Below are 15002 nucleotides of genomic sequence, written 5' to 3'. Positions count from 1 at the left end.
TTTGTCCTATAAAAGTTTAGGTTTTGTTATGAGAAATTCTTGTAAATTTAAAGTCAAAACTATAATAATTTTATACAGTTCCATTGTTTGATCTAAATTAGAGTATGCTGCAGTTATCTGGAATTCAGTTGAGGACTACACGGCAAGAAGGATGAATACAAGTCAATATGGATGTTTATTAATAGAACACTAGTATATTAACAATAGTATTCGTCCATTTCATAGCAGTTGCTGGAAATGTTCCCTGAGTGCAATAGGTGCAACTACAGTGCTGAAGGGAAGTCTCTCTGAGACAAGTGATAGTCTGCTGAAAGAGAAAGTATTTCAGTTAGGAGTAGGCCCCAAACCGGATCACTGACACATCTTTCAATGGGTATTGTGTAGCTAAGAGTATGTTGTTGTTACAAGCAAGAGTTCATGCTATCAAGATAACTAATATTGCTAGTGCATACACTCCACTCTCTCCAGTGTGAAGTGACTTCCCTTCTGCACAAAATTCAAATTTACAGAAGTACTTCCAGGTGTATGAGAGAAAATTTTCCCCTCTAATATTCTGTCTCGATTCTCCTGAAGTGTGGAAGTTTCATTTACACAGAATGAGCTCAGAAAAGAGATTACCATTTTTATTTAATTTTCTTCTGTTAAAACCACACTTTATCTTTTCTGATATTTTTTCTCCTTGTTTCCAAAGACACAGTTTTCACACAAGTACATAAATAATTAGTTTTCTAATGTCTATCACTTTCTCGACATAAACTGAACAGCTGATTGTAAACTTGCTTTTGCACCTAAGTAACACAGAACATTAATGATAAGAATTTGAAGTGCATATGGCTTAACAATACATTTACCAGTATTTTTATTAGAAGCAGGCCTACAATACAAAAGTGTTTTATTACCAAAAATATGCGACATGTTTCCCAGAGAAAAGGAAGATGTTCTACTAGCAGCTGTAGTATGGCTTAAGAATGGTGGTGTATGACATACAAAATATTACACGAGACATCAACCTACCTTGAGATGGATCTGAGAGTTGACGTTTCTTGATCTTCACTTCAGACACAGCTACAGTGTATGCATAACTCAATTTTATGAACCAAGCTGCTCGCAGCATTGGGACCTGGTACTCACATAGCATAATAAAGATTTCTTCTTTCTTGTTAAAATTAGGAGCCTAAAAATACAAGCAAAGAATCTCATTAGGTGTCATATTACAAAATCATTCCCAATTATATCCATTTATACAGTGAAACAACGACAGAGAATTGGAAATACATATATCAACGTGAAGCCATTTACAATACTTTCTTCAGTTTCGATTTGACAGCTTCTACTTGTTTCTGTAGAAGCATCTTTCAGTTGCGTTGAAGATTCCAAGTACTCAATATATTTTGGAAGATCACTGAAATGTGCCTTGAGGAAAGCATGGGAGACAAATATGTTGTCACTGCTAGTAGAGATTTTGCCTTAGGGATTGAGGCAGCCTCCTCCACGTCGAGAGTGTTCTTTCCTATCTCTCTCTCTCTCTCTCTCGCAATGTATTGATATGTCTCTCAAAATAAAAAAATCAATATATAACAGAGTAAATACAGGATAACACTTAATGATTTAGGTTTTTTTAGGTACTAAGGTCGAATTCAGGTTTTCTTTAGTTTCAACAGAATTCACATATATGACTCATACGATCATGATTCGAAAAAATGTTGAAGAAATTAGGAGTTCAGAAGCAAGGAAAAAAATAGGTAAAAACTTACAAATCTGGTTGCTACATATGAGTATACAATAGGCAGGAGGGATGAAGATAAAGGTGATAATGACGGCGAAATGAACCTATGACCACAGTCTACTATATACGGTCGCGAAGCTCAATATGTACTAAAAATGCAAACATGGGTAGTTGCCCACCACTAGGATCGCTACTATCGCCTCATCATCGCAAATCTCTCTCCTGGTAGACGACAAAATATGTTACACTTTCGTTGTGTTCTTTTGGAAAAATTAACACCTTCCTTCCATTATTGAAATATTAAATGCATAAAGTTAATTTATTATTTTAATGAAGTATATTAAATTCCACCATAAATTCGAAGATACCTGCAAGAAATAGGTTAATATTATTTTTGTTTCTGCAAAACGAACTGAAATTTACTATAATCGCTTCACTCATTCAAGATTATAGTGATAATTAACTATGAAATCAAGCAATATTAATTTGCATTTCCCTTTACAACAATAATAATGGAAATATGAATTAATGGAGTAACTTACGTGTACCGGTACTTGTAGTGTAGGCTTACGTAGTTAACAAAGTGGGATGAGGTTAAGAAATAATAATCACACCAGAATTGGAAATAAAACGTGATCAATAAATTTTATTGTAACAGACTTTTTATACGTTTCTAGTAAAGTAACAAATAAAAATAACAACAAAATTAACAGCTATAATTAAAAACATATCCTTTGAAAAAAAAAGTAGTCCTAAGCAATAATAATCCCACCAGAATTGAAAATAAAACGTGATCAATAAATTTCATTAAAACAAACTTAATTTTTCTACGTCTCTAGTAAAATATTATTATTCCAATTATTGTATTTTAGCCATTAACATTTTCATTACAACCAATAACGAACATTTCACAAGCATCAATGTGAAATACGCAACGAGCTAGCACTCGATGGAAATACGACACAGTCCAAAGTCGACCGTGGACAGTCTATTGTTTCTAGTTGCTAACCGCTTGGAGCGCTTTATCACGAGATTTGCAAAAAATCACCTCAAGCTTCGCGACTGTATATAGTAAACTGTGCTATGACCCAGCATCGAAGATTACCCAGCATTTGCTCTTAATAGGTTGAGGAAAAATCCCGGGGAAAAAAAAAAACCTCTATCAGCCAACTTGACTATCAGGATTCGAACCTGGGTCCGCTAGTTTCGCAGTTAGACACATTGACCACTACTTATCAGAAATATATTTCAATATTGCTTTTTAACTTTGTTACTCCGGTAACTCTGAGTCATCTAGTGGCTTATATAGAAAGGCAATGAAACTCTCTAGTCACAATAACCTTGATAAAGCTATGTTACAATGGTTTAACCAGCAAAGGATGTGTGTGTGTGCGCGTGCGTGTTGTGTGTGTGCGCGTGCGTGTTGTGTGTGTGTGTGTGCACGTACATAGTCGGAGGTTAGCGGTTAATTAAAGGTGTATATTCGTATGTGCAAATAGATCAATCGTGGAATAGTGGGATACGTTGTTATTTAGCGAGTGGTGTTTTTTTTTTTTTTAGTAGGTTATTTTACGACGCTTTATCAACATCTAGGTTATTTAGCGTCTGAATGAAATGGTGATAATGCCAGTGAAATGAGTCCGGGATCCAGCACCGAAAGTTACCTAGCATTTGCTCATATTGGGTTGAGGGAAAACCCCGGAAAAAACCTCAACCAGGTAACTTGCCCCGACCGGGAATCGAACCCGGACCACCTGGTTTCGCGGCCAGACGTGCTAACCGTTACTCCACAGGTGTGGACGCGAGTGGTGTTTGGATTTACTGCAGAAAAATGAAGATGATACGTTTTTGGTATGTGAGGGTTTCAGAGGGTGAGTTTTGCGATTGGGTTCATCTTTTGTATAAGTTTCAAGCGTCTGATTAGTAAATTTCACGTAGTCTAATGGTTAAGGCTGTGAAGCCTAGAAGTAAAGGGTGGTGGTTTGAGTCTCGCCACTGGCAAGGTAAATAAAGTTGTGTTCATGAAAATATATGTAATGTAGATATAAAATTAGATAGAACTAAAGCAGCAGGATGTGGAGAGAGACGAAAAAGAATGGAAGAATGAGAGTTTAGAAGAGTGTATAGTATCTATGTTTTTTGTTGCTGCCCCTATACTGAAGTGCGCATCTTGGGCTGATTGATGTGACTAACAGCAACACAATTCGTCAGATTGCTATACATGGAAAAAGATTAAGCAACAACGAAGCAATCACTAAAGAATTCCAAAACAATCTTCAGCAGCTAACAGAAAAAGAACTGACTCTAGATCAAAAAATGTATAATGCTGATATGACTGATCTAATGTGGAAATGTCTAAAAACCAAAACAACAGCATTTCAGTCAGAAAGTCTCTAACTCACCTAATTGCCCACCTACTTATTCACCCACCCATTGTACTGTTACGACATATCTACCTCAATGGACAAACTAACATGAAAACCATTGCTTCCTCATTTAAAACTATAATGACAACAAAATAGAACAGTAAAACAGAATTAGTACAACAATCCAACAATTCATCTATTTGCAGTTGACTTCTTATTTAGTCTCACCTTCTTTGACAAACTGCTGAGAGGTTTGCTACCAGCAAGATCCTTAAACCATGCTTCAATGGCATTTTTTGTTCTTGCTGTAGCTGGCCAAAAATTATCCTTAGGGTTTATCTGTTGTCGCTTACGTCCTGTATCAGGAAGGGTATTCAATTCTTCTTTCTTTGTTAGAATAGCATTGAAGTATGCTCCAACCTAAATAAAAATAAGAACGATTTGAGTAAAATAATAGATAATCGTGAGTACAACAATGTAACTTCTCTGTTCTTTCATACCTTTGAAGCTGTAATATTGCAGTTCCTTGCTGTACCAAACTCTTCTGAGAGTTGGGGCATTGTAGCAAATCCATGTTTGACATTCACAGTTGTCAGTTCGTCCTAGAACAGACACATAGCAAGTGAGTATCACGAAGATAATATATTCTTCATTAAATGTTTTAAGTACTTCACAACAATTTTTATCATATTACAAATAACATTGGTAATTATCTACAAGTACTTGTTTTGATTTATTATGAAATTAATATTTTTAAAACCTTCTGATTATTATCCCTAATGTGGAAACACTTGGAAAAAGTGGGTGGAAAACAATCGTAGTTTAGATTTATTATATTTACGTACTTGTGAATATCGGCCAATTGGCAAATAGTGTCGTCTGCTAACTGCAGTCGGCAACAAAAGAACTAAAATGGTGAACAATTATACGTACCTATTCATTATAGAGCCTACACTTCCTAGAACGTAAGCAAAGAGCAAGAGCCATGCCAGAAATAACAGACTATAGAAAAGTTTTTTATGTCTTGTTTCTAAGGGTGCTTTGTATTTGTATATTTTGTTTTCTGTAGCAATGAGAAGGAATCCCTAAGATGGTGAAAGGTAAACCTCTTACAAGCAAACATTCTGATGGGGGCAGATAGAAAAAGTTAAATTTTTTTCTTTCACCATGTTAATAATGTCAAAAGAAGTGCTTATACAAATTTTGGCCACTCGACCGAAATTACGAGGGCCGTAAAAAATAATTTCGCCAGAGGCCGTTTAACAAAAAGAAAACAAAATTTCATTGGAAAAATTTACTGGAATAGACACAGCAATTGTTGAGCTATTTTTCAAAATATTCCCCACCGGAACTGAGATATTTGTTATATCATGGGATCGACAGAGAGGTGCAGACAGCTGTCAAATGCTGGTTCCGATCCCAGACGGCTGTCTTCTAAGACACAAGAATACAAATATTGATCCCATGGGATGACAAATATCTCATTTGCAGTAGGAATTATGTTGACAAGTAGCAGAGCAATTGCTGTGTCTGTTTCAATAAGTCTTTCCATGCAATTGTGCTATTTTTTTGTAAACAGCCCCACAGAAAATCACTTTCTAGTTGGCCTCGTAATTGCGGTCGAGTGACCAAAATTTGTATAAGCATTTCTTTTGACATTATTAACATAGTGGAAGAAAAAAAATTAACTTTTTTATCTGCCCCCATTAGAATGTTTGCTTCTTAGACCTATACTTATTAAACAAGATAGACCTCCATAATTAATAAGTACGCAATGTGAGTTAGATTAATCCACTAGAAGCAACTTACCTCCTTTTGTTTTGGTTCCTGAGGATAAACATCTGGCGGACCAAGCCGCGGTCTTTTCAGGGCACGCTTTTCGTAAGAGAACCCCATCATTGTAGCCTACACTAATCTCTGGTTAAGACATCTGCTGAAAAGAAAAAAAATAATTTCCTAAAATACAGTAATGCACTTCAGATCTTCATAAAACTAATATTGTGGTGCAGTCATAACTCAGCTTAAGGTCTTACGAATTCAAGATACATTTTCCATTATGTCAGCAGAATTTAGTCTTTCTTACATAGTATCATAGTGTAGGCCTAATGTAATGTGCGGAAAAAAGTAGAAAGTGAAAAGAGAATTGCCGTGTTCTACCAACAAAATTTAATTATAAAGCCCAGAACTAGCTTTAGGGCTCACCAATAATTATATCATAGAGACCTACCTTCGTTTGTCATAATATGTTCTAATATAATTAATATTATCCCGAATTACATGCAGATTATTTTGCAGCAATTTTCGTTGGTAGGTAGTTTGAACTAAAATTCCAATATTTTGCTACCTTTTCATTGTAGGTTAGAGCCAATGCAGATATCCTCATGGTTGAATTACATCTTTACTTCATGTTACTGTTTTCTATCATACAAACTTAGTGCCTTATTTTAGACAGATTACAGCAATAGTAAAGGCTTTTGGTCCCTCGTTCTTACCATGCATTTCATTTTTCTTTGTTTGTTAGATCGTCTTCACAGCATGTTCTCCTACACACAGGTGATATTTTAATCTGTGTGCGATTTGTTGGGAGAGGATGAGGGGAATTTCTCCCCCACTGGCTCAGACCATGCAGCCTCTGGATATAAATAATACATCCCTGCCAGGAATAATTATTTCCCACCCACTGAATGATTTAAATTTACATATAAATATTTACTTAACAATTTTATTGTTAAATAAGAATCTTGGAAAGGAGTCCTGAAAAGACAGATTTTTTTGTAGTAAAAACAACAATGAAATATATAGTCAGGCAATCATAAGCTTGATGATGTTGAAAATTAAACTGACATCATGGTGTGCAGCCTTGCGAACCCTTTCTTCCTGGACAGAGTGCTGCCTAGCAACAGCCAGGGCTGCCAGATTCTCCCATCAGGAATCCAGGACAGATGATGATACTGCGTACCTTAATATCACTAAACATTTGAATTAATAATTAAATTTGTATTTCAACTAATTATATTAAGACCTACGCCCACGTGCATCAACGTCGGTTAGTGTAATCACCGGTTAAAATTGTCACCTAACCCCTGGTTAAGCATTTTTACAGTGGATCGACCTCGGTTACGACTTAAATAGGAGGTTAACCACAGTAATCTCTAACCGGCCATATTCGAGCGGTTAAAAGAGGTAACCAGTGATTAGTAGAGCAAGTAAAGCAAAATGGCGGCCAGAGCCACAGATGTTTATTTCGAAGACAATTATTATTGCACGGTAGCCTACTTGAATTCCTTGGATAGAGCATGAATGTGAAGTTTCTTTAGTGGAAAGAGAGAATTCTTACGAGGAATTAGGTGACAGAAAATTTCAGGAGGTATTTCGTTTATCAAAATGTACAAATGGATCACTTGAAATAACACAAAAAGTCATATTTCTCCTATGGATCGGTTGCTTATATGTAACTGTTATTTTAGCCATTTTCCGCAGATATCGCGATACTTGTTGCATGAGATTGTCACTAAGCACCTGCTGTTCAAAAAAGTGTGTGCCAGGTGGGTGCCGAAAAACCTGGCACCCGAACACAAAATGCAACGTTTAGGAGCAGCACTGACATTTCTGCAACGGTATCACGATGACAGCGACGAGTTCCTCAACAGGATAGTCACGAGCGATGAGACTTGGATTTCGCGCTTCACCCCGGAAACCAAGCAGCAGTCAATGCATTGGTGGCATAGTGGATCTCCGGTCAGGACGAAATTCAAACAGACGCTGTCGGTACAGGAAGTGATGTGCACGGTGTTCTGGGACAGGAAGGGCATTCTGCTCATTGACTTCCTTCCAAGAGGTGAAACAGTGAACGCTGACCATTACTGTGAAACACTGCGAAAATTGAGATGTGCCATTCAAAACAAGAGGCGTGGAATGCTTACTGCAGGTATTGTGCTCCTCCATGACAATGCTCGCCCACATACGGCTCGGCGCACAGCAGCTGTTGTGATGGAATTTGGCTGGGAGTTATTTGATCATCCACCCTACAGACCTGATCTTGCTCCCAGCGATTTTCACATTTTCTTGCACCTCAAGAAATTCCTATCCTCCGGTGAGCATTTTGGCAACGACGAAGAGCTGAAGACGTCTGTCACACGCTGGTTCCTTTCACAGGCGGCAGAGTTCTACGACAGAGGGATACAAAAGTTGATCCCACGATATGACAAGTGTCTCAATTCTGATGGTGGCTATGTTGAAAAATAGCTGAAACATTGCTGTACCTGTTGCCAATAAATGTTTTCATGAAAGTGTGTGTTCTTTTTTTTTTTTTTTAAATAGGGAAACTTACTTTCTGGATGCGCCTCGTATATTATGCAAATAATTTTGAAAGTTTTAAGTCTGTTGTGAATGAGCTGGACAAAAACGACGCTTCGTCAATCAATATCAAGATATACTGAAAAATGGTTGTTTAAAAACTATTTGTCTTTCCTATCAGCAAATCTATGCTTTTTGTAACACCATAAAAAAACTCGAAACATCCACAAACCTGTTGTCTGAAACAGTTAGGAAGGTGCATGCCGTGGAAATTAAACTAGACTTGCTACCAGGTTCAGAAGTACAAGTACTAAGGGACAAACTCCAGAATATGTTTGGGAAAAACAGTGGATATAAAAAAATCGTGTAAAGTTGCACAAGTATTGGAGGGTGTGCCTGTAGGTGAAATTGACGGTGTATGTGTTTGTGACATTCCTCTCTTTAAATATGCATGTGTGACGTTCTGTGATGTGAAAAGATCGTTTTCACAATACAAAGTTCGTTCAGAGATAATGGGCATGCATTTGTGATGGAGAATTTGGAGATGACCTGCAATTCTCGGCCAACTACTCGCAACTGATACTTAAGTGTGGTTGGTGAGTACCTAGTAACATTTTTTTTCAAGGTATTTTTGTCATATTAAAAAAAAATATATATATATATATATATTTTTTTTTATGTTTAGCAAATATTTTAGTATTTTTAGCACATAAAAATAAATATATTTAAATTTTTTCATCATCATCATCATCATCATCATCATCATCATCGACGCTACAGCCCAATTTGAGCATCGGCCTCCCTTAGAACTCTCTTCCATGCATCTCTGTCCCTGGCAACCAACCACCATCCTTTAATTCCCACTTTCTTTAGATCCTCTAATACTCCATCCATCCATCGCAGTCTTGGTCGTCCTACACTCCTTTTTCCTTCAAATTTATTCCCCATAACTTTCTTGGGTATCTCATGATCTGCCATTTAAATTTTTTAGCACATAAAAATCCACTCCCTACTTATTACATACATACAAATGGCTTTTAAGGAACCCGCAGGTTCATTTCCGCTATCACATAAGCCTGCCATCAGTCCCTATTCTGTGCAAGATTAATCCAGTCTCTATCATCATATCCCTCAAATCAATTTTATTATCCTCCCATTTACGTCTCGGCCTCTCCAGAGGTCTTTTTCCCTCCCAACTAACACTTTATATGCATTTCTGGATTTTCCCATACATGCTACATGCCCTCCCCATCTCAAACATCTGGGTTTAATGTTCCTAATTATGTCAGGTGAGGACTACAATGCATGCAATTCTGCGTTGTGTAACTTTCTCCATTCTCCTGTAACTTCATCACTCTTAGCCCCAAATACTTTCCTAAGAACCCTCATTCTCAAACACCCTTAATCTCTGTTCCTCTCTCAAAGCGGGAGTCCACAAAGTTTCACAACTATACAGAACAATCGGTAATATAATTATCTTATAAATTTTAACTTTCAGATTTTTTGAGAGCAGACTGGATGACAAAAGCTTTTCAACCGAATAATAACAGGCATTTCTCATATTTATTCTGCGTTTAATTTCCTCCCGAATGTCATTTATATTTGTTACTATTGCTCCAAGATATTTTAATTTTTCCACCTCTTCGAAGGATAAATCTCCAATTTTTATATTTCCATTTCATACAATATTTGGGTGACGAGACATAATCATATATTTTGTCTTTTCAGGATTTACTTTCAAAACTATCGCTTTACTTGCTTCAAGTAAAATTTCCGTGTTTTCCCTAATCATTTGTGGGTTATCTCCTAACATATTCACGTCATCCGCATAGAAAAGAAGCTGATGTAACCGTTCAATTCCAAACTCTCTGTTATCCTGAACTTTCCCTAATGGCTGGCCTATACGGACTCTGCTGTAAGTTTCACTGAGACACATTTTAATTAATCGAACTAGTTTCTTGGGAATACCAAATTTCAATAAGAATGTTATAGCCTATAAAGTTCTCTCTTAACTGAGTCATATGTCTTTTTGAAATCTATGAATAACTGATGTACTGTACCCTTATACTCCCATTTTTTCTCCAATATTCGTCGAATACAAAGAATCTGATCAACAGTCATCTATTACGTCTAAAACCGCACTGATAATCCCCAATAATTTCATTTACATATGGAGTTAACCTTTCTAAAAGAATATTAGACAAAATTTTTTATGACATCAACAAAAGTGATATTTCTCGAAAGTTACTACAGTTAGTCTTCTCCCCTTCTTAAAAATAGGTACAATTATGGACTCCTTCCATTGTTCTGGTACAATTTCCTTATGCTTATTATTATTATTATTATTATTATTATTATCATTATTATTATTATTATTATTATTATTATTATTATTACTGGAATGAATGTTGAGGACATGTTACTATTATTGGACAATCCCTACCTTATGAGGAGATAGAGGGCGAAACGACGAAAATATAGGTTATATTCGATACTTAGAGAAAGGTGTCGTCTGGGTAAGTTTCATCATCTACACCTACACAATAAACTTCTAGAGGATAGTGCTAAGTTTTTCGATTACTATCGGATGAGTGTTGATACATTTCAATATACTATATTTTAAATGTAATTCATCCATCAATCTCAAAATGGTCAAATTTCAGAGAAGGTGTACCACTTGAGGAACGTTTGGCAGTGATTTTAAGGTAAGTAGTACATGAATAATAATTTGTTAACCTTAAAAATTTTATTTCACTTGTTTAACTTAATGAAAAAAAACATACAAGAACTAATTAATTTTTCGGCGCCCATGGCGAAATTTATGGAAACAGTCACCATGTGTTGCTTTGTTTGGACAATTGAGACAGGAAAATCCCATCTCAATGGAATCGAACCATCCGTCGGTCGTCTTCGGCTGCAATCGGCTGAGTGTAATGGATGTGCGCCAATGCCTTCTCTTGTTGTCGGTTCATTCGGCCGTGTACGGACGAGTTGTTATTTGGCCGAGTTCAGTTGCAGTGGACGGCCAACCTTATAATTAAATAACAACTGAACGGTTAAGTGGATGAAGGGAGTATGTGACATATTTTTTAAATGTGGATTTTCTCAACAGATGATGGTGGTATGTGTCAAGCTAACTTCTGAAACTTACTTCAGCTCTCTAAAATGCTTAACAACAGATATTTTTAATGATCTGATAAGTTTCAGTAGTTATCTTGACACATACCACCATTATACATCGAGAAAACCCCTTAAAACAAATATTACATAGGCCTACCCCATTCATCCACATAACCCTTCAATTAAGAGACTTTTTAAGGAATTATTGCATCAAAATTACCTATTATTTTGTCCAGAAAGCATTTAAATAATTAAGAAATGACCTGTCTTTAGGAGAACACACTGTGAAGATAATGCGATCCAGTAAGCAGTAAGTTAGCTCACAAGCAAGGAAAAATTTAATAGCCTACATAGTAAGGAGGAGGGACTATATCCCTTTACCATTGTGTAGATTACTTCAAATCTTCGATCAGTGCTCAAGTACCGGTTAACATTGTAGGCATTCAGGCCAAACTTTTAATACTTGACGTTGAGGTCTTGGTGATGAGTTATTTTATAGCTAAGTGGCACTGAGAGATCTATGACAGGTACAGTATCTATGTCCCTCTTCCCCAAGACATTTATCGTGTGCCGCGATGGTGCTTATCCCTATTGAAGTTTCACCAGTATTCAAAATAATAAAATACCTTATATTCCACTACAATACTGTCTCTTAATTTCACAGTAATTTGATGCCTTGGTACCATATATGGGAACAGCAAAATGGTTCAAAATATTTCACGGTAATCATATTTGCAATTATCTTCAGGAATCCTGAAAAGTTCCTTTCTTAGTTATAGGTTTACATGGATTTATGTTCATAGCTGCTGTCATTTCGACCGGTGTTCGAGTTTCTCTAAAAAATATGGAGATGATCTTTCTAAACCAGCATAAATGCCGAGAAGAACGTACAATTGTGCCAAAAACAGCATTATTTCACTTTTTATAGTAAATTTCACACACTGTAAGGTTAACAACACGACTCATAATCCTATACACGGATACGTCACATAACCGACAGAAATGAAGTTGCCGAATTCGATTTCTTCCCGTCGAAAACGGGACAATTTGATAACGAAATTCATGTTTATACCAAATGCGACATTTGCTATACTATCTTATACAGACTTCAATTTTGAAATCGTTTCGCTTCATAACTATCATATCAAACACACACCAAAACTGCAGTCACTACATCCTACAAAACGACATCTTGTCTTCAACTGTCTTATTTTGGGTCGATCATGACGCAGTGTCGCCAACTCGAATTTCAATAGAGCACTATAAAACACTACATAAATCGCTAGCTTTTATATCGTCACTTATTAACATAAAAAGTTAATATTTTGCTGCTGTGAGACTTCAAAACCCCGCTAAATTCCTATATCAAATGTAAATATTTGATCAATTTGACTTGATAAACAAACAATGAAATATGTCGCTAAATTGGCAACAGTGATCATCAGCGAGTTGATAAGCTGAATGAATGACCAAGAGGACTATGTATATATTTACTTACTTACAAATGGCTTTTAAGGAACCCGAAGGTTCATTGCCGCCCTCACATAAGCCCGCCATCGGTCCCTATCATCATATCCCACCTCCTTCAAATCCATTTTAATATTATCCTCCCATCTACGTCTCGGCCTCCCCAAAGGTCTTTTTCCCTCCGGTCTCTATATGCATTCCTGGATTCGCCCATGCGTGCTACATGCCCTGCCCATCTCAAACGTCTGGATTTAATGTTCCTAATTATCTCATGTGAAGAATACAATGCGTGCAAACTGTGTTGTGTAACTTTCTCCATACTCCTGTAACTTCATCCCTCTTGGCCCCAAATATTTTCCTAAGAACCTTATTCTCAAACACCCTTAACCTATGTCCCTCTCTCAGAGTGAGAGTCCAAGTTTCACAACCATACAGAACAACCGGTAATATAACTGTTTTATAAATTCTTTCAGATTTTTTGACAGAAAACTAGATGATAAAAGCTTCTGAACCAAATAATAACACGCATTCCCCATATTTATTCTGCGTTTAATTTCCTCCTGAGTGTCATTTATATTTGTTACTGTTGCTCCAAGATATTTGAATTTTTCGACCCCTTCGAAGGATAAATCTCCAATTTTTTATATTTCCATTTCATACAATATTCTGGTCACGAGACATAATCACATACTTTGTCTTTTCGGGATTGACTTCCAAACCGATCGCTTTACTTGCTTCAAGTAAAATTTCCGTGTTTTCCCTGATCGTTTGTGGATTTTCTCCTAACAACTATGTACATATTATATATATTATATTATTGGTCCGCTTGTGAATGACTAGCAATGCTCCACTTCAGCTCAATGTAGTTAGTCTAAGTTAGTCCCCTCTCTTGGGAGGGCATGGCAACTGTCATAACATATTTACTCGTTCACGACTATAGCCATCAGTCTAACTCTAGTATATACAATTACGAAGCTTGAGTTGATGAGGGTACTAGAAACAATAGACTGTGCAGGTACTGTTTCACATTGTATGTGACGAGGCAATCCTAGTGGTTAGCAACTATCTATGGATGCATATTCTCTACCTATCGAGCTTCGTGACTGTATATACCATAGACAAATGGTATATACTAGACTTAGATAGCACCAAATACCTTACTATAGTAAGGTATTTGCTAGCACCATTTGACATCACCAGAACGCTGCTTTCGACTTACAGTGCAAACATTTCAAGGCATGAAGGCCTTTATGATGTCATGGTGCTGTATGGAAATGAGGGAGTTTTCTCCAATCTGCATTGCTAGCTGTTAAGAGAACATTCAGCAACTTGAAAACTGATGCTTTCCTACTTATGGGCTAAGACAAACTGCGTGATATTGCCGTATGAAGAGAGAAGAAGTTGATAAAGCCAACTTTGAGAACATTACAGACAAGTTTGCAGAAATGAGGTCAAGAAAAATAACATTGTAATTTTTTGTACATACATGAAGGAAAAAATGAAATGTTTTGAATAATGTTTTCCTCCAGAGCCACAACCCTGTTTAAAATAAATAAATAAATATATGAAATTGGAATGATAAGGGTTGGAGCAACTTCTATGCGTGTCCTACATGCTATTTATGCTACGTAAATGCGCCTCAAAACTGGCTTTCGTAGAAATTTACCTACTTCTATAATGACAGTCAATTTCGGTTGTGGATTTCTTACAAAACTTAAAATTGTTTCATCGATGCACTCCTGATAATGGCTCCATTTGCGAGAATGGGACTTCTGAGCCATTGTTGTCCAGTTGCTTTTCATAGACGATGATCAGACCTTGCTTACACTAAAATTAATCATGATTTTGCAATATATAAAAGATGTATCCGGGAACACCTATAACATGATAGAGAAGATTTTTTGAATATCAGAAGCAATTTTAAAAAAGAAAAAACTAAATAAACCACAGGTATAATAATTCCGGAAAACATTAAAAACCACCGATTTTCAGTAAAGAAGAATTTAATTCTTTATAATGCAGTTCAG

The 15002-nt window shown here is 36.3% G+C and overlaps 1 protein-coding gene across 11 annotated transcripts in view; it reads right to left on the bottom strand.

Annotated features, from left to right (window-relative positions):
* Window positions 1-12729, bottom strand: part of kto (mediator complex subunit kohtalo) — a 136835-nt gene extending 124106 nt beyond the window's left edge. For 9 of the 11 annotated variants that reach the window (XM_069831618.1, XM_069831621.1, XM_069831620.1 and 6 more), the window contains exons 1-5: window positions 12135-12711; window positions 5902-6022; window positions 4593-4694; window positions 4321-4512; window positions 1015-1174 (exon numbers count right to left, since the gene is read on the bottom strand). In XM_069831618.1, coding sequence (XP_069687719.1) covers window positions 1015-1174; window positions 4321-4512; window positions 4593-4694; window positions 5902-5991 — 544 coding nt within the window. In that variant the 5' untranslated portion in view covers window positions 5992-6022; window positions 12135-12711. Of the gene's footprint in view, window positions 1-1014; window positions 1175-4320; window positions 4513-4592; window positions 4695-5901; window positions 6026-12134 lie in introns of all 11 variants that reach the window. The other 2 variants (XM_069831619.1, XM_069831617.1) reach the window with 2 other exon arrangements.
* Between the last annotated feature and the right edge of the window lie 2273 nt (window positions 12730-15002).

Source organism: Periplaneta americana, chromosome 7, assembly GCF_040183065.1.
Source record: "Periplaneta americana isolate PAMFEO1 chromosome 7, P.americana_PAMFEO1_priV1, whole genome shotgun sequence".
In the NCBI taxonomy this organism is placed as follows: Eukaryota; Metazoa; Arthropoda; class Insecta; order Blattodea; family Blattidae; genus Periplaneta; species Periplaneta americana.
The sequence above is the reverse complement of the archived record's forward strand: the minus strand, read 5'-3'. Positions and strand labels throughout refer to the sequence as shown.